The sequence below is a fragment of the Rousettus aegyptiacus genome, unplaced genomic scaffold (genome assembly GCF_014176215.1).
Source record: "Rousettus aegyptiacus isolate mRouAeg1 unplaced genomic scaffold, mRouAeg1.p scaffold_m13_p_12, whole genome shotgun sequence".
Taxonomy (NCBI): domain Eukaryota; kingdom Metazoa; phylum Chordata; class Mammalia; order Chiroptera; family Pteropodidae; genus Rousettus; species Rousettus aegyptiacus.
In genome coordinates this window covers 67,239,821-67,266,825 of record NW_023416287.1, presented here as the reverse complement: position 1 = coordinate 67,266,825, position 27,005 = coordinate 67,239,821, and the positions used below count along the sequence as shown (strand labels likewise).

The window sequence follows — 27,005 nt, the reverse complement described above, 5'->3', positions numbered from 1 at the left end:
CAGAGTAAATCTACTTTGGGCAAGTTATTATAATCTTATGGTTATTTATTTACTGAAAATGTCATGCGGGAAGATACTTACTGGAACATTATTGATATCACAGTGAAAAACTGGAAACTGCCCAATCAGGTAACAATGCAAGAATGGCTAGGCAAGTATATTATTCATCAACAGAATATCATGCAACCATTAGGAAGGTTTGCCAATTTCCTAAGTGATAACATGGAAAATGTGTGTATATATGCGTATGTGTATATATATATATATACATATTCAACATATAATGTTGAATTAAAACATCAGGATGTAACACGCACTGTTTAATCAAAACTGTATAAATATGTTCTTAAAAGTTAAAAATTATGTGTAGGAAAAAATGTAAAAACAGACCATCAATTTTAAATTACATTATTATGACAAGAAATGAAATATTAATATTTCTCAAAACCTATCCTGCATTTCTAAGTCTTGAGAGCTGGGCCGTGGCTCTGATTCTTTTCTTTGGTACCACATGTCAAGCCTGTGCTCGGTACCAGGCCCTACACCAGGCGGATGGGGACTCAGATCGCACGACATTGCTCCATCCTTCTCTGTGAACGACCACCTTCATGGCACTTGGTTTCTGGCATTTATTTTCTCTTCTCTTTAAAAACCCGACATTCCACATGTCCAACAAGTTAATTGCTTCTCTGAGTGTTGGTTTGATTTTTCGAGAGGACACTCTAACCACCAATCATGGAGAAGGCAGAAAAGCAAAGGACGTACAAAGAAACAAGCACAGAAGGAATTATAAAGCTCAGGGATGAAGAAGAGGGAGAGAAGCAAGGCAGCAAGCGCCACAAAGCAGGAGGGAAAGAAGGCTGCCACCAGGGGCCACCAGGGGCCGAGTCCTCCGGGAGATAAGGCCCCTGGGCACAAGCTTCAGCCCTGCACCACCCAGCTGCAACTTAAACAATCCCCTTCCGACCGAAGGCGGGCATCCTGTAGAATGTTTTAACAGGATCGCTTTACTAAAATTATGTTTAAATGACGTTTTGGAAATAAAACAAGCATAATGCATTTACACCTCCTCTGGTTTTTCTAATGGCTCAACAATTAATTCAAATACTTCAGTCTGTCCAGTTTTGCTTCTCATTTTCAGCCAAACTAACTGAATCATACAATTCACTCATTTATTGTTCAGTTTATTATTATCATTATTCTTTTTCATGACTAACTAGTTGGTCTCTGTTATAACCCATTCAATTGCTGTCATCCACTGACCCGTCAAATCTGCAGCCAGACAGATCTACAAAAACCACAAGTGACCAGTAGAAAACTAATGAGAACAATATTTATACAGTATTCAAATTCCTGTCAAATAGTTAAAACATCATAAACTCCTCTCGGTTAAATCTAAATCAATCCTCACAAACACGTGGCTATTTTCCTCAGTTTACATGTATATATATTTCAACAATTTATATTTCTACTGCTCCCATCCCCCAAGGCTGTAAGTAGTAGTGAAGCTTGGAGACCAAGTGGGAGGGACCTAGGGCCCAGGAGAACTCCATCAGAAGCTGCGAGACCATTATCAGAAAGTCCCAGATCACCATTAGGGGCTAACACCACCCTCCTGGGGAAGATGAGGTTACCGAGATAGTTTTATTCTAGTCAAATGCACAGCTTTTAACTTGTATATCGATACTGTTCTTGGAAGGCGTAAGGGCCATGTTGGAGACGGTCCTAAAAAACTGTAGGGAAGATCATAGCAATTCCAGAATTATAAACCTGGAAGACACTGGTAGAGAACTTGTAGTTTGGAGACGTTCAACAGGAGTCCACATACTCCTGGAGGTATACAAAGCCAGGAAACAGGACATGCATTTGTCAGATCCTCAGGTTCCACATCTGCTCTTTCTTAGAATGGATTTCCCAAGGGTCGTCCCAGGGTCTCCTTTCTTGCCTCCCCTTTCACAACTGTCTTCCACTTTAAAAAAAAAAAAAAAAAAAAAGGAAACTTCTCACCCAGGCTGATTCAGTGTGGGGCACTGCTTTGAGCTATAACATCTCTGGGGTACTAGACCAAGGAATAATATGGGAAAGCTTCACTCCTGAGAAAATTTCCTAACCTATTTCCATTTAGAAAAGTGCAGCTCACTGCCAGCATTAATATAATTTTATATAAACACGTTCTTTGAGGCTGAAGTAAATCTGACTGGTTTTCAATGTGAAAATAAAATATCAAAACTGTTCTTGGAGTTATTTCTAAACAGAACTTGTCTCTAATCCTAATGTAACAGAAATGTGTACATAAATCGGATTCATCAAATGAATCTTCAGCTAGAAACTGTTGGAGAATGATGTTAACATCATGTGTAGGAATGCTACATTTTCTAGGATTTGACATTTTCAGTGATGAAGAATTACTATATTTTGTAAATGGAAATACCATCGCTAAAAACAGAATGCTATAAAATAGAATGATGTCATTTGTTTCCAAAGACTATCAATATACTAGAGCGATGTGAAAATAATAAAAGTGAGATATTTTGTGGCAAACTTTGGGGGTAAATTTAGGCCTGCAATTTGCAAATTATCTTGGGGTAAATGCTGCAGCTGTAAGCGACAACAGAGAGTGTTCTTGGGGCAAATGGAAAATCGGTTCAGAAATACTGAGGAAGGAGAAGGTGGTGCTTTATTTATCCAGGGACAAACTCAGAGCCAAGCTTCAGGCGTTGTCTCTACCTACTCAACCACCTACCTTCTGTCAACCCTCGGAAGTGAGATGTTTGTTACAGCAATGCATATGAACTTATCTGAATTGAAACATGAAGTCAGACATTTTCTGACAGAAATTAGGTCTCTTTTGAGACTGACTTTGACAATTAGGCATATGTAGGTGTTTCCCGTAATTTCATCAGTTAAATCTGAAGTGCCAAGGTTTTGACAAAAATAAATTTAAAGCACATATACAAAATTACATCCTTTACAACTGTTTAAACTTATATTAAAAAAAAAAAAACTAGAGAGACCACTTAAAACTTTGAGGGAAGTTTCAAAATTCTTTTAGGTTGTATGTTAGCAAAAAAGGCTGATGACCACACTTCTAAATTAATTCTTCCATTTATCGGATGAACATCTTATATCAATAGTGACTGGCCACTTTTGTGGTATGAAAGAGCTGCCCTGCAGGCCCAGGTCTTGTAAGGGTTCATTCAAAATGAGGTATAACCTCTTGCTGGGCACTCAGGCTGAGGATACCCCCAAGAAGATGCCAATAAAAGCACCTTACTGACAAAGACTCGCCTGAATAACGAACTCCTGGCAGGGAGCTGCCTGGTATTGGGAGTTATTGTGTACACAAGCCCACAAAGGAGAGAGAACAACAGACAATCTAAAAAGAAGAGGACTCTACAACACACAGGTTGGGATCGGGCTCTATAGAGCAGGCTGTTTGGGGTGGAAACCACTGTCCACTTACCTAGCCTCTCTGAGCCTCAGTTTCCTCACTGAAAATAAGGGCAAGTAATGGAATCTACCCCATAAGGGTTAAGTGATATATTAATGTACTAATTTCATAGAAAGTACAGGGCTTGCCTCTTAATAAATATTTGATAAATGTTAGTAGCTATTTTCATAATTCTAAGATGGGAGTAGTCATTAGTATTATCAATTATTGATTTTGTACAATTGATTGCTCAAAATATACAACCCTCTGTTCCCTGTTCCCAGCTCTGCAGAAATTTCTAATCCAGGCATCAGTGAAGGGCAGGCATACAGGCAGGCCAACAAGCTCTGCTGAGAAATCCCTGTACAGTCTTGATTTACACACTTCCCTTCCTCCACTCATCCTTCCAATTTTTGTAACAATTATCAAAGTGTTCCCGCTTTAAATAATGTAATTGTATTAATGCCCACGAAGTGACTCAAACAGCAATTATTTGCCGTCTCATAGGAAGTTATGAGCTATCTCTGAAAGAAAAATGCATACATTAGAATAAAATCTGAAAGCTAAAGAAAAGAGAAAGAAAATAAAGACACCCACCTATTAGAAGAGAAAGACCGAAAGTTGTAAGGCTCAGAGGTAGAATATGTGCTCGAATGGAGAGAATCAGAGCAACTGTTAAAGGAAGAGAAGCCCCACTCAAAACGTCGCACGGTAAGATGACTAAGCACTTCGCAGAATTGTGCAGGTCAAATAAGACCCTGTGCCAGGTAGATGGGTGTGAGATGTACGGAGTATGTCAGACCATGCATATTTTTAAAACTGTACATTTAAAATCCATTTTTAGTAATTGTATTATAACAAAAGAGTATCTGCTTAATTCAAGCAGATGACAATTTTCTTCCGTATCTTACCTAAATACCCGCAAGTATTTAGTCAGTGGTTAGGGAGTTAGTTTACAGCACAACTGCTCTCTGCCTTAACAAGAATCCACACAAACACGCAGAAGACAAGCCAAACAATGCAGTTAAGAGGCTGTGTCGCCTTCCCCGCGTTAACCTCACACAGGCCGGATCTACCTGCTTTCCTTCTGGGCCTCGCCTTCCTTTTCCTTGGTGGATAAGGGCGAATCCTCAAAGTCATAGGAGAAGAGGTGAAAGGGGCTGTGGGGCACGTAGGGCAGTTTTTCTATGGTCGGTGACGGCTTCGGGAGGCCAGGTGTGGTGGAGGAGGACCGAGAGGTCGAGGCCGGGGCAGGGGGTGGCAGCAGGGCAGGGCCGGAGGACAAGGGGCTCCCCGCTGCAGTGCTGGCCAGGAGCTGCTTCCCCTGCGAGGTGGCACTGGAGGCACTGGGGCGAGCCGGGCTCTCCGGGGCAGCTTCCCGTCCTGTAGGGCTCTGCTCTGAGGCAGGGCTGGCCTCGCTGCTGGCCCATCGGGGAGCGGAGTTCGAGGGAAGGAAAGGATAGGGGAGAAAAGAGATTCAGGAGAGAAGAAGCAAAGGTTAGGAAAGAAGAAAAGACGTGTAAAAACCCATTACTGTTATGGCCACTTACTTCAGGACCCAGCTGTGCTTCCTGAACCGCGGCATAAAAACCCATCACCAGAAGCTTTGGTTTGCCCAATAATCCTGGAGGCCTGGGTTTGCCAGTCTCGGAAATAAGACCTGGCAAACCTGGGCATATAGAGGTCTTTGTGAGAGGATTTAATAGATCCCCAAAAGCTCTTCTGTACCCACCCTTCAGTCTCCCAAGTTTCTCTCCACTGGTTTTGTTAGCACCAGAATCTCCACAATTTGAACTTCATATCTTTGTCTTGGTCAAACAGAGTATCAGCCCTCTTCCTAAAAAGCCCAGCCTGGAGGAAGTGGTATCCCCACGGCCCTATCCCGTAGTCACCACTTTCAGTCCTTTCTTGAAAGCAGGTATGGATTAGAAAAAAGGAGAAGAGATGCCAGCAAGGAATGCAACAAGCCAGGAAGGAGGGGCTGCATCATGGAGACACATTTTGCCTATGTCACCTTTCCGCAGGGCCTCCTCTACTTCTAGGCCCTAGACATGTAGACTCCTGCAAGCCAGCCTCATTCTGCCGCAGTTACAGCTAGAAAAATGTCCCACCTTCGGACCACTTAGATATTCCAAAGCCTGCCTTTATAGCCTGAGAATTTATGTTAAATTCTGCATTTTTCAAAACCATGGTCGCTCTCCCAGAGAACTTGACTCCCAGCCATGCCCATTTGGGAAGAGTATGTGAGTTGTTTTCTTTTCGTACCTCAGATTTAGAGCTCCATCTGCCTATAAGGGCATGGATATACTATTTTTCTCTGGCCCAATGGGAAGATGACATGGGACCACACTGATGTGCTCACAGCGGGCCTGGCACACATGGTGGGTGCACATGGCAGGCACATGTGATGGATATTCATGGTGGGCACATGCAAAGAAGCATCCAGCAGGAAGGGGAGGCAGTGGAAGATACCAAACCCACAGGACTAAGTGAACTCTTTCCTACCACTTTAATAGGTTTACATCAAGGAACAAATAACATCAAGATCAATGTCAATGAATGTTTTAGGTACTGTCAAAATCAAGCCCTGATGTTTAATATATAAACACACCTTTGTTTCCTAAAACTGAAAAACTCGACTGCAGTCTATGATCAAGGATGCCCTCTAGCATCAGTCATGTCGTCAAAGATGGATCACAACCATCCACCTATACGAACAACAATCCTGTGTGCAGGTGGCACGATGTCAGTAGGGTGCCTGTGAAAATTGCCCATTCTGGCCAGATTCTTCCATCTAGTCCGTAGGTGCTGCACTGTGTGTGTGAGTCACTGAGAGTTGAAGGGTTTGTGTGGGGGAACAACACATGCACTTTTAAGCACATATGGAACCATACCGAGGGTCTACATAATTTCCTGTGGCTAATTTTCAGCCTAAGGTGGAATCATCAACTAAACCTCCTCCCTCCCTAGATCTTCTCTAATCAAAAAGTCACTATTCCCAAGCTGGGCTCTCAGCATGGGCGAGGGGCTCTGGTGAATGCCAACCTTTCTTATTCTCTCATTCTGAAATGTGTGGCTCACTCTCTGTCACCAAGCCATTCCTTTCCTCTCTTCATACCCTGTCAGCTTCTTCCAAGACATTTCCAAAGGTGGGAAACAATCATTAGTTTGTCAGTTCCAAGAGGATTCCATGACCCCTGGGAATGGTGGGTCTCTCAGGATGTCAAACGGGCCTATTTGAGAACATTTATGTGTGCTGGTGGCCTAGAGAACGAGGCTGCAGCAGCAAAGAATCACACTGACTTTGAAGTTGGTGAGATAAAGATTTACCCTACTTCATCCAAAATCCTTTCGATTTTCCTTACGTGTAGAAAAATTAACAGTAAAAATGTCAATTTGCAATATAATCAATTAAGTGAAGGAGACCAACTGAGAATTATGTTTGAATATCAGGAAGTGATATTCAACAATATCAAAAATTACCCATAAAAAATTTTTATCTTTCATACAGACATTATTTTGGGAAAATATTTGAAAAATTTAAAAATATCTGCAAGTTGCCTGTGTCTGTTGATATTGCCTGAAGACAGAAAAAAAACATACCTTCAAGAGGTGATTAGAAGACAGTTCACTCCCCAAAGGGTCCTAGAGCTACATTAGTTGTTCTGTGCATGAAAATAAACACTGAGGAATTTTTCTGTGCTGAATGGGGTGAAAAGTGTTCCTGCCCATTTGGATAAAACAAATTTGCATCATTTACACAGTAGTTACTCACACATTTAGCTAATATTGTACTGGTAAAATTAGTAGGAAGAAGGTAATACATGTAATTATTCTTATTACAGTACTGAAAGGGTAAAATTTTCCAAGCAGAGGTGAATATCTTTTCAGTCATCTTCAACCTGACTGAGCCAAAGCACTTAATGAGGTTGGGAATGGTGGAAAGGAAACCAATCCAGTGAGTCTTCCATAAAGCATGGTTAGGAAGGCAGCATTTGAATGAAAAATAGTTCTCTAATGAAAAAGTGCTCAGTGATTTCTACAGAACTAATCACTCTGTGGCTCTGTGTACAGGGTCAGTAAAGGTTTGCCAGTGGGAGCTAGTGAGGAAGGGAAGAGACTACCAACAGGCAACTGCAAACTATCCATTAGGAAGGAGCCTCAGGCTGTTGTGGTGCCTGAGAGGGTCCAGCCCTCGGTACCTGTCCTTGCCCCGAGAGGGGGCATCGTCCTCTCTCTCTTCCTCTGAATTGGGCTCCGTGACTGGCTGTTCCTCTTCCTCCTCCACTTCCTCCTCCTCCTCCTCATCCCTGAGACGAGGCCAGGAAAAGAGAAATGCACACAGAGACAAGATGGAGAAGCGAGATAAGCATTACAGACAAACAGGAAGGTGAGGCCAAAAAAATCTCCAGCTGGCTGAAATGAAAAGAGCACATTCAGTCTGTTAGGAGAAAGGAAGACAGTTCTGAGATGAGAACATTTAAATGTGGGGTGGAGATGCAATAACCCAGCACAGGCCAAATTTCTTTGTCAAGTTGGCTGGATGTTGAGGCCCTGCTCCCCCACATGAGATTCAGAACAGCTCTGGCCTTGGGCAGGACTCCTATGTGATTTTTCTCCTCCACACAGAACCATGCATGAGTGTTCTCAGCAATACTCAGCTTCTGCAACAAGCAGAGCCCTCACTTCTTCACTGAGCCCCTCCTGGTTAGAAACCACTGACAGTCAGGCCAACCCAGCACTAACCTTCATGATGGACATGTGGTTTTTGCAAGCCACTCCCTCAGTTCCAGTGAATATGATTCGGGGATTCAGGGGGCTGATCTACCTCCACTTTAAGGGTGGATGCCTGGTCCAGATGGAATCAATCAATGTCACCCCTGGGATTTCTCCCAGTGGCTTCAGGAATAAGCAGCTGTAAGGACACCTTAAGTCTGGAGCGGCCTACAACTTCTAGTAGAGGAAGGGTATGTGTGAGTAAAGCCAACTCCAGAAAAGCAGAGTTGAAGAGAGAGCAAGCAAGCTGTACCTATGACAATTTTAACACCTGGATTCAATACTTTTGATTCAATACTTCTGGTAGTTTACTAATAGAAGATAATATGTTCTCATTTTAACCTGGATTTTGCCCTTGAAGCTAAACAAGTACAGATTTTGATAATTGAGTCATTACCCTCCTTTGGCCTCTAAGTCCTGGCAACATCTGATTTCTGTCGCTGTCCACAAGAATTACTTGCCCAAGGCACTGTAGGCTCCACCTTTTTTTCACTTCAGCCCCTCACACGCTGAACCTCATCATCATACAAAACCAACCCACCTTGAAAATCTTGCTTCCAAACTTTCTACCTCCTGACCACAAGCCCCCATATGGCGCCTCCCCACCATAACGTTTCTGCAATCCCATAGTGCCCATTCTCTACTTTCTAAATGTCCAGCAGCTCCTTCTTGCCTTCAGTCCTTATGAATCCACCAATTCTCTCTGTCAAGATCTTTAACGCTTTTGTTCCATTGTCCTTCAGTTGCAGTCTTTCTTTTTTACGAAAGTGTGAAATACATACAGAAAAGAACACAAATCACTGAAGCTTCGCACAATAGATACATCCATAGAACCAGCGCTTCTTTATTGCTCCTTCCAAATGCTTCACTTCCCTACTTCAAAGAGCAACGGTTCGCTTTGCCTGCTTTTCTTCTCCATCTGAAAGGAATAATACCATGTCCAGCTTCTTTTGTTTAACGTTACATTTGTGAGATTCATATACATTTATATGTATATTTGAACATCATTCCTTCTCATTACTGTATAGTATTCTCTTATATGAATATACCACAACTCAGTTATTCATTCTACCATTGATGATAGCAGGTTTTTTTTTTCAGTTAAAAACCATGCCCACAACCTCCAGCCTGAGGCCACCTTCCCTTGGCTTGATCAGGAATTTGCAGATGTTATTTCTTCTGGTCTACCCAGAACCCAGAAATCTCTACCCTGCCATCCAATAGGTCTCTCCTTTTAAAAAATCTGAGCCACTCCCTCAAAAACAACTTTATTTCACTTTCTCTCCCAGGTGGTAGAGTCATTTAGAAGCAAAATCTGCCATAGTTGGATAAGCTCCAAGCCAGGCTACCTAGCTATACTCCATCTCCATCACTTACTAGCTGTGTGACTTTGAGACCCACTTTACCTATCCTGTATAGGATAACAATATCTACCTCCTAGGAGGCAGTGCTTACCATGTAAAGCGCTTGGAAAAGGCATGGCATATAGTGAACAAATCAGTTTATTTTAGCTTTTAGATATCACTGTTATCATCACTGTCTTTGGGGCCCTCTTAGGAAATTCTAACATCTCCACCGGTGGACACTCAGCACTCTGCTTAATTCATTAGTGAAGAGGACACTGTCCTCTGCAAAGCATGCCACAGCACTGACAGCAACACTTTCTCTTTTATAACTTCAACCTATGTAAGCTCTGTCTTCCTGATCCCTTTCTCTTGCATGTAGCTGTCCCACCGATGTTTGAAGACAGCAGTGCTCAGCTACATCCCAACCTGTCTCCTCTTTAGGTTCAACATTTTCTGATCCTCAAATAAATCTCCCTATGACTTGAGTGTGTCTGTCATAGCTGCACTATCACGAGTGACAGGGCAGGACCAAGGACAGCCGGCCCAATGTGCATGATGAGGGCCCACTCCCAGGATGTCCTATGGTCAAAGCATTGGCCTTGCTCTACAACCCGAATGGGTGGAGAAGGAAATGGTTTCTCATAGGGCACAGGACTTCTACGCTTGATTTTATTTCATTTTATCCTATGATAAAATTAGTCAAACAATGATATTTTATGCTGATAATATTTGATTGATTAATTAGTTTAGATAATTTTGCTTTTCCCTAGCTGAATTTTCCCTTATAGTATAACTTAATTTTGTTTATATTTGCACTAAGGAATTCTGAGTCTTTGACATTTAGCTTTCGATTATCTCTAGGGGTAATTTGCTTGTTTTTAATAAGGACTTACTCTAGGGCACAGGCCTGTTCTGAACCTATCAGGTATTTTCTTTTTTACCACGAACAGTCCCAAACTGAAGGCCACATTTTTCACATTGGAAAAACAAGAGGCCTACATTCTGACCAATTCTGCAGAGCTGAGTTTCTTCAAAGTCAACTTAACTTTCCCAAATTTGGGTCTCAGGCTGATGTCACATTTCTTAGGCTTCAAAAAAACAAACAGAAAGGAAAATCAATGTTGCTGAGCTGTTTCAAAAGCACAACAGAAACATTTAAAACAGCATTAAAGGATAGTCGAGGACCAAAGCAATCAGGATCAGGAAAGGTCAAGCCACAAATTCAGAGAAGGTATTTCAATAATCTAAAAAACTCACATCAAGAATACATAAAAATATTTTAAAAATCAATGAAAACACAACTATAAAAGTGAGCAAAATACATGATCATGACCAACAAATTTGTTTAAAGAGATATTTTAACTTCACTATAAATCAGGGAAATATAAATCAGAACCACAATGAGATACCATTTTATATCTACTTGGCAAAATTAAGAAGTCTGACAATACCAAGCACTGAAGATCAACTGGTTTTCCTAGACTGCTGAAACAAGTGTGCATTGGTGTCTAACCATTCGGCAAAATAACTGGCACTGTCTTGTTAACTTAAACATTCTTATCATGAATCTGATTCATATTGCCAGAGTGGCATTGCCCTAGGGCAGTGGTTCTGAATCTCGGGCATTTGTCAACATTGGGAAACATTCCTAGTGGTCATGTCTAGGAAGGGGGTGCTACTTTTATCCAGCAGGCTACAATGCTGCATCTTACAAGGCCCAAGTTAGCCCTCCACAAGTCTCTGGGGTATAGCAGTTAAAGGAAGTTCCCATTGTTGGAGTTTACAGTCCTGTGGGGGAGAAAGACATTAAAAAGTAATTGTACCAGAATGTATTCAACGGAGAAAGACATCCACAGTGCTGTTGGCTCAAAACTCAGAAAGCCAAGCAGGAATTGATGAAAGGACAAAATGGGATTTTGCACATGACATTCTCCTTCTCAAACACATCTACTAACCTCAAGCTAAGTCCAATTAGCCTAGCTAATACTCTAACCCCCTATTATCTCTCCAACTTTATCTCCCACTCTCCCTTCATGAACCTCCACACCCCAGTCTTAATTGATTTACTGATCCATCTACCCAATACCAAGGGCATTTCAGTTTTGGGGTCCTTGCAGGAGCCACTCTTCCCGCCTGGAGTTACTCCTCTTTTTGTTTCTCTGGTGAACTCAGCCCCCAGGGACAGCCAGTAAGTACTTGCTACCTGTTGCGGTTCTTTGGCACTGTGGACATAACATGGTGCTCAGCTTGGAGAAACCTGCATGGATGGTCAAAAAACAAGATTGGCAAGAACTGAGAGATCGCCTTAGAGATCTTCCCATACTGCAGATAAGAAAGACGAGGCCTGGAGAAGGCAAGATCACACAACTTGCCAGTAAGAACTCTGGTCTGCTGATGCCCAGGCCAGTGTCCTTTCTACCACGAAATCAAAGAAGAATCTAAACTAGTCCCATCACTCTATCATCACTGCATGGTTCCTTCTAAGCAACAGTCATCTGAACTGTGCTTCTCAATCCTCCTCTCACATGGCACAGACAACATAATGCCATCTGCACAGTACATAACAGTAATGGACAAAGCTGTATGTGGCCCTCAGGAGACCTACCCAGGGCCCCAGTCACCCAGACCTGCCTGGTGGCTCTGAGAAATTCAGTGTCTTGACACAGGTATGACTCATTTTGGTATGACGGAATTTCACCACTGCATTTTGGCAACTCATTAGAGAGTTTAGATAAGATGCAGATATTTTAAAGGCCCCATTTAGTTCTGCATAATTAGATAAAAATAATATTTCACAGAAATATTTTGTTAAATTTATGACAGAAAAAGGGCCCTCTTCGGTTCTGTCTGTATCGCCCTATGTTAGTGAATATTTATACTGAACTTAGCCTCACAGTGACTCACACTTTCTGTTAACTTCAAGGCTGTTTCTAGGTTGCCAACTGTCCAAGATGAGATTTGAAAATTTCCAATAAGTGATCTTAATCAGTTAAGATATATATATCTGCCCAACTGAAACAGTGATTTCATTCAAAAATATAGTTTCGTTATCCACCAAAATTTTTTTAAAAAGTTTCCCTCCAAAGATTTTTGCCAGCGAGGAGAATGAAAAGATATCTAACAGAGCCAGCTGTTGCTCTGATGTTTCCATGGTGAGAACCCAAAGTTAGACAGGGAAGTATTTATTGTTCTTGCAGCATGCAGTTTAGAAGGGGTATAAAGTCCAGGCCATGGATGCTGAATACACACAAGAACTGGACTACTGGCCAGACCCTTAATGCTTAAGCTATTATTTTGCTATTTTATTTTAGAATGAAATACTAAAGGATCTAGCACATTCTTTCTGCTGTAAACATGGAGAAGTTTAATGGAATTCCAGTGTGTAGAGTATAAACATCAATAGGAAAAAAAAAAAACCCACACAATTAGTAGCCGGGTTGCAGATTTATTCATGTGTAAAACAAATCAATCCAGTGGTAAATAAGGAGATGCCTCACTACTTTGTTTAGTGTGTATTCTGAATTTATGTTAAACAAAAAAAACTTTATTCAAAGCCATAGATACTAGTTAATTGAGTTAAATGTCACTTAGAAAGCTCAAAGAGCAGGGGAGAAATTACGATGAATGTAGACTGGAATTCTCTATGAACTTTTGGAAGGAGCAGGAATGCCAAGTGCAGCCCCAGGTTGAGGGGTTAAGATGGCAGCCTCCAGAGGCGAACACAGCTCTGCCCTGGGTGCAGCTTGGCTCCATCCTGAGACCCCAGGACTCTCTTATCTCACCCATAAAACAAAGTGGAATAGAAAAATGAGAGCCTCCAGCTCTGGTAGTCTGTGATAGCTGAAGAAACAAAATTGTGTGGACATTAGGAAAGTGCTTTCAGCTCCAGAAATTGTATAGTCACTAATCTGTGTGGTGCCTAGTCAAGCCCACTTTTAAGTATTTCAAATAATGGCATTTCTTACACATGTTCTGTCTTATGTTTTTCACAAACGGGAAGGGGAGAATACCAAAGAATGAAAACCTCCTAGTTAGAAATGAAAGAGACATAATATATGTGTCTTCAAGAAGCAGATACCAAATATAACCCACCATGGGGAAGCCAAATATGTTTCAGAGTTTCAGTGTGCAGTAATATCTTTCCAACTCATGATTCGGTTTGATTCTAAAACTCTAATTGCCTTTTCACATGCTTTAGACTTTAATATAACACAATCAACTCTTAATACGGAAATAAAGTACAGATAATTGAAATCTAGAGACAAACCTCGAACCTTATATTTCAGCCCAGGGTTCTTCCCAACCACCTCATTTTCTACCCCCTCCAGTTATGCCCCAATTTACCAACAGCAACCACAGGGACTCGTTGGGGTAGCATTTGTTTTCTTACTTCATCAGCCATCTGCCGGTGGAGATGCCAATGAAGAATACATTGCATTCAATGGAGATAATAAGGAGAGAAAAAAGAGCAGCAAAGGGCCAGAGTTGTCTAGAGATCGTCACCTAAGGAGGTGGATACACGTCACAGATCCACATGTCGCCCTGCACACTCACAGTGCCCACGGCATCTCAATGAGTTTGTGGCTCAGCTTGGTCTGAGCTCACCCAGGAGGGTGGTTCTGGGAGATCCAGCAGTGAAGGCTACAGACTTTTTCTCCAGTGTGTGTCTCAAATTCTCCACGCCTCTCTACGGCCAATACCAACCAGCCTGTATCACTCTCATGATACACTATTTGAAAATGTAAATGCTTAGGCCTTTCCTTCAGAAATTGTGTTCAACTATTTTGGGGTGTGAACTGAGCATGGGTAATTTTAGATGCTCCACAGGGTTGAGAACCACTATCCTAGTCCAAGCTACTAGTGGTTTTTGGTAGTGTTCATCAATAGCGACTACCCAGTGTACCTGTTTCCACCTTTCTGCACCTCTAATCTGATCCCCACCAGGTAGATCAGCCTCCATTCAGTGTGCACAGCTGAGCCCTTGCATGCCAAAATATTTAATTAAAGGAATCCATACTCTCTTTGAAAAAGTATAATATTATTGATAAAAAATTAAGTCCCCTTTAACCAGAGGTCACTGCTATTATAAATTTGGTGGATTCATTTCTAGATTTAAAAAAATGACATTATCCTTCAGTCTTTTTATACAGCAATTGATGTCATAAGTATGCTGGTACTTCTGATATGGCGCATTTCTTAACACCTCTGGTTGCATTCCATCAGACAGCTATTCCATGTTTTACTTACCTAGCCATGTCTCAATTCTTCGCTGTTATAAGTGATATCGTAATGACAACCCCAGAATGTGTCTTTGCACACTTCTGGAAGTTCTCCTCAGGACATATCTTTATAACCCTGTTACTCTCCACTACACAGCTCCGTTTGCTCCCTTCAAAAGCCCTTTTCCAAAGCTTCATGTTTACTTACTAAAATATTTATGCATGCACTGTCTTATATGAGGCTGGAAGCTTCATAAGGGTCATGTTTACAACTGTATCTTATTAACCAAGAATATGGGAGGTATGAGAAAATGTAAGCTGAATGAATAATGAATAAATGAACATTATTTTGCTCTCCTTTAGCTCATGAGCTGGCATTCCTGCCTCAGTAAACACAAGGCAGTAGTCATTATATCAAAGTTCATAAAATGCTAATACTGACCAAGAAATCTCGCAAGGTAAGGTTACTGTGAAATAACAAGCTCGGTATCAGCATTTCTCTTCTAGAGATTTGCTGGCTTGCTCATTTACTTATAGACATGGACTATTGTGGATGTGGACCCAAGTCCCAGACATTTTTCTACAAATACAAAGGTACTTCATTCTTGCTTCATGATCCCCCTCGCCATGTCCTGATCAAAATTATTTACACTTTGAATTCAAAGGCAATTTTACAAAGCTTATTATAGATGAAAAAATATAAACAAAGAAAAATCTCTTCTAAATCCAGTTAAGTATTTGCTTCATTCTGGAAGAACTGCCATTGGCATGCTGCCATGATACCTTCCACCGCACTCAGCCAGTTCTGTCTCCAGACATCTAGGAGAGAAATGCCTGCACGCAGCAGGCCCTGACCAGCCACTTCCTTGTGGGGGCTCATCTCTAGTCAATTTTTAATCTCATGTTTATAAAACCAGAACCACACGGCTGGAAAAATGAAACCTCAGGAATGAAATTATTTCTCTGGGGCAATGTGAATACCGTAATTGAGTATTTCTGAGGTGTGATATAGTTGTCTCTGAATTCCTGAGTTACCGTGTCTTCAAAAAGCATGTTCTATCAGGATGATAGAAAGACATTTAGGTTGCAGATACCTGTCCCAAATGTGCTCAGGCTTCCTTGCTTTCTGCAGGGCACTCTCCGAGGGCAAGGGGCATGCTTCTCTCTTCACTGCATGGCTCTGCCTCCCAGGGATACCTCCAGGAAAAACAGTCTCTGCTGGGAAGGCTGTAGTCACCCATTTACTCTAGTTATTTAACAAACCCTGTGCCAGGCACTCTCACGCTAAGCACTCTACATGGGTCACTCCTTTTATCCTCATAGGAACTGCAGAGACAAGTACTATCGCTACCCTATTGACAGATGAGGAGCTGAAGCACAGAGAGGTTAAGGAATTCTCTCAGATTCACAGAGCTAGTAATCCTGGATTTGAATCTCGGTTACCCAACTCTAGCATCGAAGCTCCTAATCACTAAGCTCTGCTTCCTCTGCTATGATCATTTCTTCGTGGCTGGACAAAACAAACATACAAAGCCTCCTCTGCTTAAAGACTGGAAGAAGACATTAATCTTTCCTTCTTTCAGATTCTTTCCCAATAACAATATCTCTTCTTACTGTATTAGGTGCATAGGGAGTCTACCAATTCTCAGCCCCTTCTTATCCTCCCAAGGCCCCATTCCACTAGGAGAATTGATGACACTTTGATACAGGGCACTATGAGACATACTTGGACCATGACTATAGCCTATGCTAATTCTGATCGGTTTCTAAAGTGAAAACATTACCTCACTTGGAAATAAATATTTTTTCAACATGAATTTGACGTTTCTATGATCACTGTCAGTTTGCTGAGCACCTGGTATGAGACGTTAGGCCAGAGTTCTTCTTCTTTGGTTCTGTCCACTTCAATTTCCAAAGCCTATCCCCTTGCAAAATGCTTCACCAGCATCACCTCTGCTCAGTCGTCCTTTTTGGCCATGTCATATTTGGCCTTTTCGATCTACATTTTCAGAGATTTATTTCCCTGTTTATTCAACCTTCATCAGTGAAGAGTTACTACCAGGCTCCCTCTACAGACTCCTGTTAAGCAAAAGCAAACTCATCCTTCTGTGACTGGATTCATTCATTTCAGCTTAGTAATCATGAGAAAGCCCCTGCTCCATTTCCAAAGGGATCCTGGGAATTTCATGGGGTGCAAAGAGAGATGCCTACTCTCCAGAAGGACCACCAACACCCACACTCATACCTGCACAAACCGCCAAGAGAAATCAAGCTCTACCAGGAAGGCTTGTGAGCATTCAGAACACAAATGAGAAGGTGTGTGTTACAGTAAATGTGGGAACTGCACATGTCAGGAGTAAACAGGCTTGACTCTGACAGCAGAAAATTCCCAATACTAGTAAAAGATTTAACTGGAAGCAAGAACCTTTCCTTCTCTTTGAAGTTTGCTCACCAACACTCCCATAGAAAACGGCTTTGCCTCTTCCTGAAAGATCACATCCAGTCAGACCACGCTAGCCGGAGAAACATTCACACTTGAAGACAACTGATGTCAAGGTTCGTGGTCTTGGAAAATAAGTAAATGCGCTTTCAGTATTTTAAAAGATGATGATTCTACACTTTCCTTGCTAGAGCTTCATTCCTTTTCCTCTTTGCTCACTCAGTTTGTTTTCCTTGGGTTATGGCATCTAAGCCTAGACCTCAGCCTTGACTTATATGTATCTGAGTTCCAGAAGTTCCTGTCCAACCAACCACAGGCACCTCCAACAATGCCCAAAGCTTACCGAGTGCCCCCTGCCATGACCCTGGACTAATGGCTGCATGGCAATCTCAACGGACTCCTCCCTTGTTCTCATCATACAATCTAGGCATCATCCTACAAACAATGTCATATATCTCATCACCTCCCCTACTTGTCAGTTCTCCCTGCCACTATCTTCACCTCTCCCTGGACTGTTGTAATAGCCCTCACCAGCCTTCCTGTTTGCAATCTGCTCTCCTCCAATGCATTCTCCACGTTACTGAGTGGTCTTGCGGAAACACAGCCATGACCTTGCTCCTTCATTTAAAATGCATCGGTAGCTCTGATAAGGATAAAATTTTGCCATTCTCTTCAAAATCTAGCAAAATCCTCACATTCAATTCGGCAAAGTCCAACCCCCAAGAAATCTGAAATTTGGGTGCAGTGAATCTTTGAGAAACCAGGAATCCTGCCCCAGAATTCAGAAGGGGCATTGCAAAGTGACTTCTTCCTCATGCATCAATGCCTTTCTTGGTATAGGTTTTCCTAGTTCCAGCCTCATTCTCCTTTGCCCTCCAGCCCTCTCCCCTCCTGTCCATACTTCCTTATTCAATAATCAGGAAATGAGGAAGAGCCTCTTGGACACTAACCAGTAAATCTGAATCTCTGGCTATATTCCAATCCTATCTTCCTCAAGATGTCATATCCCTTGTGAGTGAATCCCATTTACAATGTATCATTTACCATCAGCTAACTCTTCCCAAGTAGCTACTTGCCACTCATGGTACCAATGGTTGTTAATCTGGTTGTTGTGCAATCCTCTAGCATGTTTATGCCAGTGCACAGACTCCTCTCCAGGTCATATCCATATTCATTTTAACAATTACCTTCTTTAATAGAAAATATCCGAGAAAGCTCCAGGGCATGGAGAGACTAAACTAATAACAACACTGAGCTGAGAAGCACACATCTGGGCTGCCTCTCTTAACTCCCCACCCCCAACCCTGTTAAAGAGGCATCATCATCCTGAGTATGATGGAGGAGACTAGGCCAAGCCTGGCAAGGCAGCAGGGATTGTGGCTACGAAGACCATGCCTATGCTCTCAATGACCTTAGCTGCTGTACTGCATTTGGCCAAACCTTCCTCTAGGAGCCAGACTGAGTGAGTCTCACAAGTTGTAGATTTTGTAGGTTGACACCAACTACATGAATACCTACTAGTCTTGTAACATGTGTTTGTTTGTTTGTTTTTGTTTTTGTTTTGCTTGCAAATCCATTACTCATTGCCAACTGTTTCCAAGAAAGTCAGAGCTAGGGGTTCTCTCTGTTTCTGGTTTAGACCCTGCAGCTAACAGGTGAGTGAATTCTGTGACCTCTGGCAATGAAGTCCTATGGACAAGGCATGAAACAAACCAATGGACAAGGCATGAAACAAACCAAAGAGCAATGCTCTGCCCTGGAACTCACCATCCGAACTTGCCTTCTTCCTGTCAAAATACAGGAAGATGAACTTACCACCCTGCACAGTTTCATAATTAGGCTGGCACATTTGCCCACTAGTTTCTGTGGCTGGCAGAGAAGTGCCAACTGCCTTTCCTGCTCCTGCAGAAAAAAAGACACCACTACCTTCTCCACTTGCCTCCCTCCAGCTCCCACCCCGGAGGCTCAATTCAAGGCTTGGCTCCCCTCTTCCCACTACCTGCTGGCACTTACTGGTGTGCACCAGGTTTGAGTCCCCAAAAAGGTGTAGACAGGTTAGCCTCTGATAACTGATACCTAACTGTGGTTTCATCTCTTTGGAGAAGATGCTATCATCTTCTTCATGAGATTTACGATATGTGTAAAATTGGTTAGCTCAACAGCCAGCACAAAGTTAGGTGCTCCGTGAATGCTGGCTCCTGCTCTCACTACGGCCCCTACTGCTTACCTCTGAGATAGTGAAGGGAGAATTGCAAAGCATTCTCCCAGGATGACACAGAAAGGCAGCAGTTAGAGAGAGGGCACACTGTTCTGAGGATAGCACCTAAAAGCTACACGGGAAAGGACTCATAAATTGGACAATATAACAATATATTTTGTGCATATATCAAGAGACACCATAAATTAAAAGGTTATTTGAGAGACAGGGAGAAAATATTTGTGACACAGTTGTCAAAAAGTTAATATGTATAAAGGGTAAAAAGAATATTTACATATTCTTTGCTTTTATATATGAAAAATTCCATGTTAAAAACAAAGAGTAGCTATTCATCAATTAAAACGGACAAACAATTCAGGAGACAAATGAACAAAGAATATAAACAGGCAATACTAAGAAAAGGAAAGGTCAATAAAGCAATTAAAGATGAACAACCTCAGGAGTAATAAAAAATGCAAATTAAAATGCTGAGGCACATTGCATTTTTCAGAATTACAAAACTTCTGGAAAACTCTTAACCGTTCAGTGCTGGTGATGGTGTGGGAAAATAGTCAATCACGTATTGATGATAGGACAGCAAACCAGTGTAGCCTTTTTAGAAAGCAATGTGATGATATCAACATTTGAAATGTCAATGTCCTTTGATCTAGAATTTCACTTCTAAGAATCTCTCCTAAAAGAATGCTAGTATATATGCACAAATGTGTATGTGTGTGTTCATTACAGCAAGTTTGGTAGTAGGAAAAAACTGGAATGAAGACATAGCAAAATTAATGAAGTTACTTCCATAAAATGGAACACTAAGCAATAATTTTTTCAAATGTACTGACATGAAAAATCTAGAACTAGTAATATAGAAAAATGACAACTAGACTTTATTAATTACTAATTGCCAGGTACCCACTATACTTGTTTTATATCTACAGAATCACAGAAAAGAGTAGTTAAATAAAATGGTGAAAGGCAGGCACTCTGGAGCCAAACCATCCGCACTCATATACTAGCTGCGGGACTCTGGACAGGTTGTTTCAATTCCCTGTGCCTCAGTTTCTCTTCCTGTCACATGAAGATAACAATAGTACCCACTTTGTGGGGGGATAATGCAAAACGAAGTTAGCACACTGAAGTTCTTAGCATAATGCCATAATTCAAGTGCTCATTAAGGTTAACTGCTGTCACAGCTGTTACTATTGCTACCTTCATCTATGAACTACATGATCCGACTATTCTCCATTTTACATCACATAGTTGTTACCACATATTTAAGCCCTATATCCTTTTTATTTGAAAACATAAAAAGTTGTTATTTATTTGGTGCCCATTCTGTGCCAGGGGCCATATCTAAACTGACACATGTCTCTTAGTGGTGGACCCGAGCACCCCCTCCATTGCTTCATTCAGCACCTCATTCTACATTCTGTGCTGCATCATGACCCAAAGGCCGTGCTGGCGAGGACATGCACAGACTGAGTGTTCCTCTGCTCCCTGGGAGCCACGGCCTATTCCCCGCCAGCAGGTGCAAACTTAGCTTCTGATACTGGTGCCCACACTCCGTCCCCAGCTGGGCCCAGGCCATATCTTCTCTCTGCTGCTTGAGGGTCAAGTATGTCTGTGTCAAACTACTATGTCTAGTTCCTTTCAAATGCAAGTTTGAGGCCTGGCCACAACACTTGACTCCCCAATTAGCTTGTTTACTTCCATATCACTTTCAAATTATTAGCAAAGCATACTTCTTTGTAACACATGTTAAGACTTTTTTCCTTATTTTTATCCCAAGTCTAACTTACAGGCTAAAGTAACAATTCTTGAGTTTAACATTGTTACTCCTTCACCACCAGTTGATGATACCACAGGCCAGGAGAAGGGTGTCCATTGCTCTTTCTCAATGCTGAGCCCTCATCTCTGCTTGAACATCTGTGAATACTGGGTGGACAGAGGTGGCTCCAGTGAGCTTATTATCCCCTGCATTCCTATTCCTCGAAACAGGTTCCTGAGCCTGGCTACAGAATAGCACACCTTCTGTTATATAACCAAAGCTATATTATGCCATTTTGTTTTATGCTGATGTCATATTCCATTACTAGTTTGGGGGATGTGATGAATATGATACTTATTAGAATTGGTTATGCTGGGCTTGTTGGTTACTGAGAAAAGCATGAGAAAACCCTCCCAAAGAGGGTTTAACATATTCCCTGAGAATTTGAAGCATAAAACTTTGCTAAATGGAATTAAAACAAAAACAAAAGGACCTACGGTACTACCAACATAGTAGTCCAGAAATTTGAGAATTATATTCTCTGAATAAAAGTAAATTTTGACCCATGAACATGAGCATTAAAGGTAGATCCACAGAGTTCTATGAGCTACCCCTTTTCCAATAGCCAAAACACTTCCTACCCTGACATTATCCTAAGAAAGGGGTGAAAACTATAATAATTACCTGCCTTCCCCTAAGACAGGGCTTCCCAGATTCAGCACCATTGACATTTAAGAATGGTTTTGGGGGCCTGTCCTATGAATCGTAGAATGTTTAGCATCATCTGTGGACTCTACCCACCAGAAGCCAATAGTACTCCCTGTCCCAGTTATGACAACCAAAAATGTGTTGAGACATTGCCAGATGTTCCTCAGGGGACAAAATTACCTCTGGTTCACAACCACTGCCTTACAGGACCACTGGGATGGATCCCAGCGTCTTTCCACCTCCCCAAGCAGCCCACCTTTTCCCAGACTCTTACCCAGACCCCCTTTCTTCCAACTGGCTCTGTATGTCCCCTTGCCTGACTCATCTCCTACCTTCTGCAGCCCCCAACCCCAGTCCTCCACTATGCTGTGGGAACTCATAAGCAACCAGCAGCAAACTCCCCTATAGCCTTCATTTCTTCAGGGAATATTTCTTGCTCTAATCTTGAACTTAAGGATGTTGTTCCCCACAGCCCTCTCACATGGCATGATGTGTTTATCTCTCAGACCCCACATACTCTTCTTTGCCAACTCCAGACCATTTTCTTCCCAACCTCCCTTAAGCCCCTTTGGACAAGGGTTGGAAAACTACAGCCTATAGGCCAAATCTGGCTTACCTAACCTGCTTTTATACAGTATGTCGGCTAAGAATGGTTTTCACATTTTTAAATGGTTGGGAAAAAAATTCAAAAGGATATTTTATGACATGTAAAATTCCAGTCTCAGTGTCCATAAATAGTTTCACTGGAATGCGGTCATGCTCATTCATTTACCTGTTGACTATGGCTGCTTTTATGCTACAAAAGCAGAATGCAGCTGAGTAGTTGCAGCAGACACTGGCCTGCAAAGTTTAACATATTTACTATCTGGCTCTTGAAAGAGGAAGTTTCTGACTCTTGCCTTTGAGGCACATGGCAGTAGTCTGTACCATCCACTCCCAAGCAGTCGTCATCATCTACTACCTGCCAGGTCGCTCTTCCATGGGTATTAAAATATACACATGACTGAAAGCCGGATGGCACAACTGCTAACATCAGTGACTGAACGAAGTCCAAAATTACCTCTATAGGTTGGAATGTTGTGTGGAAATCAACGGGATGAAATTTAAAGTTCATATATTAAGTTGCGCACAATGTTCGTTATCAGAAAGACTGAAATACAACGCAGGAAGAAGATCTGCCATGTACTGACAGGAGAGAATCTGAATGAAGAGGAAAACAGTATGGGGAAATTTTATCCATATCATGGAATGCTAAGCAACAATAGAGCTATGACATTGCGGAGCAAATTTAAGTCAGATGACTTTCCTAACAAGCAGAAAAATTCAAGGATAGAAGGTGTTGCCTCAGGAACGACAGTGCCTGAGCCTGGAAGTGCACAGAAAGGGCTCCTGCTGGCCAGACAACCTTGAAGACCCTTTAGTCCTGAGATTATATGCTCTTATGATTTAAACCAGGTTCTTTTTCTAATTAAATGTTAAAAATATAATTTTCTCGGTAAAAAATAGAAACACAGATATTTGCCTTCTATCCAATCAAATCTGTAAAATGAGCACAAAGATGAAGCACACAATCACAAAAGATACTTTGAGGCGACAGATGACCAGTAATACCTTATTTGGTAAATGCTTGGTGTGTTCTATTTCTTTAGAAACCAAAGCAAAGCAATATGAGTTTAGAGCCTTATCAGTTCTGAGAGTTAAACCACATAGCCTAGCAGGCCTAAGTCTATAAGGAGACTTGGAGATTTTTCTCCTTTCAGCTCTCTGAATTTTTATATTTACTTCAATAAAAATACATCTACATTGTATATAAATCAAATTCCCTCTCTAAAAAATCAGAAGTACATATCTCACACAATGACTATGTGTAGGAATGTTTGGTTGGGAAGTGGTTTTGTTTGATTTGGACATTGAAAAGCAAAGGCCTAAGGCTTGAATTTGACCCATGGCTTAGACCTAGTCCTGCAATTCGTCCCAAGGTACCAACCCCCTGATTGTTTTCTCACTTGTAAAGTGAAGATAATGACACGAGTCCTGCTTAGATCCTATAAGGGCCCATTGTAAGAATTAAATGATGTAATGATCAAATGATATAAAAGGACTATACGAGTGCAGAGTGCCATATACATTTTAGGACATCATGAATCTCTTTCTAGCTTCTAACATATTTCTACCCTCTTTTCAAAAGTATTGGCATTAGTTGGGTCACAGAGTTATAAAATCCAGCCTAAAATTCCTCCTGTGTGGCGTAGGCAGGCAGGCTGCTACAAGTTAGCAGTAAGTCTGGCCAGAACGTCCAGGTAGATGAAGAGTAATCTAGGTCAGGCATGCTTCTGTGTCCTTCAAGGTCTACAGGGAATCAAACACAATGAACTACTTGACTCTAAGGTAATGTTCGGAGGCACAGATGCTGAGCGGGTGACTAAGCTATGCATGCAGAGAGCATTTCCAATTTTGCTTCTTGTCACCCTTTCCCTCTATCCCACTCCCACCTCTGCCAAAATTCACTATTGTTTGGGGCTATCAGGCAAAATCTTTCCCGCAGGCCTCATGGATGAAGCCACTTTATAACCATCAACCAGTAAAACCTTATCTGCCTTTACAAGCTGGAAAGTGTATTTTTCTCAAATAAATGCTTTAAAATTTACATCGAAGTAATAATGCCAGTAAAATGAAAAAAAAAAAAAAACAGCCCTGTTTGAAAAGACTGAGACAGCAGCATTCAGAGCAGGATCTACGGCCTCCCTGTCTCAGATCCCACCAAGCCCTTGACACTGCGAGCTGTGCCCAGGATGGTCCACTCCACCGTTATCTTTGCCAACATGTTACCTGAACTTACAACATAGGGATCCTTGAAAAGTGTAACAGCAAGAAATATAACAAGAATGAACATGACACAAGTCAGACAGAGCAAAAGATCACCAAGTGCTGCTGACAAGGTCTCCTAACTCCTAACCTCAGTGTCTTTAGTGGTTTTAAATATAGATTTTTCAGCCCCTTGTATACACTTTCCTCAACTCTCTCCATGTTAATTTCTCAAGCAGTAGCTAGAAATAGTGCTAGAGAGAGCTTCAAGGGCCCTTTGAGCACTGCCCGAGTTTTTCGAAGATCTTGGATCACAAAGGATAATGCTTGTGGTAGATGTTCTCATTCTTCAACCTCTCAGACCAATGCCATCCTCCCTCTTTCTGCAAAAGGAGGCACCCAAAGGCATGGGCTGGCTCATAGTCCAGGGAGTCCATGAGTACCAGACTTCTTGGGGCACTTCTCAGTACCGGTGGGGGTGAGTGGTCTATTAGGGATGCAGAGGAAGGGACATATCTTGGTCACTCTCTTAAGGTCATCCAACTAACTCTGAGTTCTATTCTTTGCCATGCAGCCTCCCGATCTACATTTGCCTCCCAGGTATATCTGCATGATGGAGGAAAGCTCTCCAGCCAAATGATGTGAGCAAGGCGTCCACCCTGCTGGCAGCAGGAAGTGGTGCACTGGCAACAGGTCTATCAATCAGCCCCCGTGGACCTGGTTGGCATGGACTAGTCCATAGAGCCCCTTCATCCTAGTGAATGGACGGCATCCACTTGGGAAGACAGACTGGATTCAGACTCCTGAGCAGCCTGGCCATTCTTTTACTATATCTGTGTTTTATGGAACTACTTCTGAGTTCCCACAGATTTTGTCAAACATCATATTTTGAATATGTGTAATTCCTCAGGGGACTGTCAATCTATTTTTTCAAATCTACCTCCCTCAGTCTTACTTTCTCCCAGGCCAGATGTGAGGTTCATAAGAACACACACACACACACACACACACACACACACACACACACACAGTTTACTCATATATATATATATATATGAGACAGATAGGAGTCCAGGCTTCAGACAGTTCTGGTCTATGATGAACAATTAACTGAAATTTTACCTGTATATAAAATTATATATTTTGTCTTTATATATGGTATTTTAAATTCAGACAGATTGGTTCTATTTAACTCAACCTCAACTTATGTACTGTCATGAGTACCTCAGGCCTTTCACAACCTCACGTGTGTGTGATCGCGTACCATTTATTACTAAATCAAAGCTTTGTGTTTTGGATTCTTTTCCATTTGATAATGCACAGCTCTTCTGACCAGATGTTAACTGAGACATTAAATATTATAAAAATACAAGTGGATGAAGAAATGTTTGTAGGGTTTGTAAGATCTGTGCGCATCACCAGGGTCACCTCGGCTTGGGTAGTTCCGTGGGAATTTGGCTTGGGTTGGTGTTTTAATGGTAGAGAAGGGGGGTGAGTGCGGTGAGGATGACAGTGGGCACTTGAGGGATTGAAGCCACCCTCCCTCTTTCCGGTACCCCTGAGCCCCTCTCCATGGCTGGTTCATGCTTACTTCTCACGGAGATCTCGCACTTGACTGGGCTTGAAGCCAGGAGCCGACTGGGAGCAGGGGCTCGTGGGAGCCGACAGTGGGCTCTTGACGCTCTGTACCGAGTGCCTGCGGCTCCGCCTGCGGTCCAGGGCCCGGTGCTCTCCCACGCCGCCGCCGGAACACACGCTGGCCCTCCTCCGGTCCCGGCGCCCGCTGGCGGGTGACTCTGCTGTCTCATCGCCATCCTCCTGCCGGAGTGCCACCTGAAAAAGCAGAGGGCACCCACTGCAAGGCCAGCCTTGGCATCCCTTCACAGTGCCTAGGTGTAACTGTCCCTTCCTTTCCATCCCTAATAGACCACTCACCCCCCGCCCCCATCCTGCAGCCTCAGCGTCTCTGCAAAGTCTTCGCAACCACGTCTCAGTGCCGTCTGTAGACTGAAAGGTGCTTGCCACTGTGTATTTATCCAAGCAAATGAATAGCTAGACAGTCTGCATATGTGAGCCACAAAAATATATATCAGAAATAAACTTGACATCTAGGATAAAGGTCCCCCCCCCCAATTTCCTCTTAAAAGTGATGCGTACTTGTGCAGAGGAATAATTGGCTTGCACTTTGTCAGATAGTCTTGCATGTAGAAGCCTGAGCCAATGGTACCACTTATGAGTTCAGAAAAAGCTCTATTGTTATAAAATCTCTTGGAAATTCTATTTCCTAAAGGTCCCTTCTTCAGTATA

General features: G+C 42.2%; 1 protein-coding gene across 12 annotated transcripts in view; it reads right to left on the bottom strand.

Moving 5' to 3' along the window:
* The window catches only part of FHOD3 (formin homology 2 domain containing 3), a 413,611-nt gene that overhangs the window by 109,097 nt on the left and 277,509 nt on the right, over positions 1-27,005 (bottom strand). For 5 of the 12 annotated variants that reach the window (XM_036229056.1, XM_036229058.1, XM_036229060.1 and 2 more), the window contains exons 10-13: positions 26,290-26,531; positions 7,633-7,740; positions 4,507-4,851; positions 4,028-4,102 (exon numbers count right to left, since the gene is read on the bottom strand). In XM_036229056.1, the coding sequence (XP_036084949.1) occupies positions 4,028-4,102; positions 4,507-4,851; positions 7,633-7,740; positions 26,290-26,531 (770 nt within the window). The remainder of the gene's footprint in view (positions 1-4,027; positions 4,103-4,506; positions 4,852-7,632; positions 7,741-26,289; positions 26,532-27,005) is intronic. The other 7 variants (XM_036229062.1, XM_036229067.1, XM_036229065.1 and 4 more) reach the window with 5 other exon arrangements.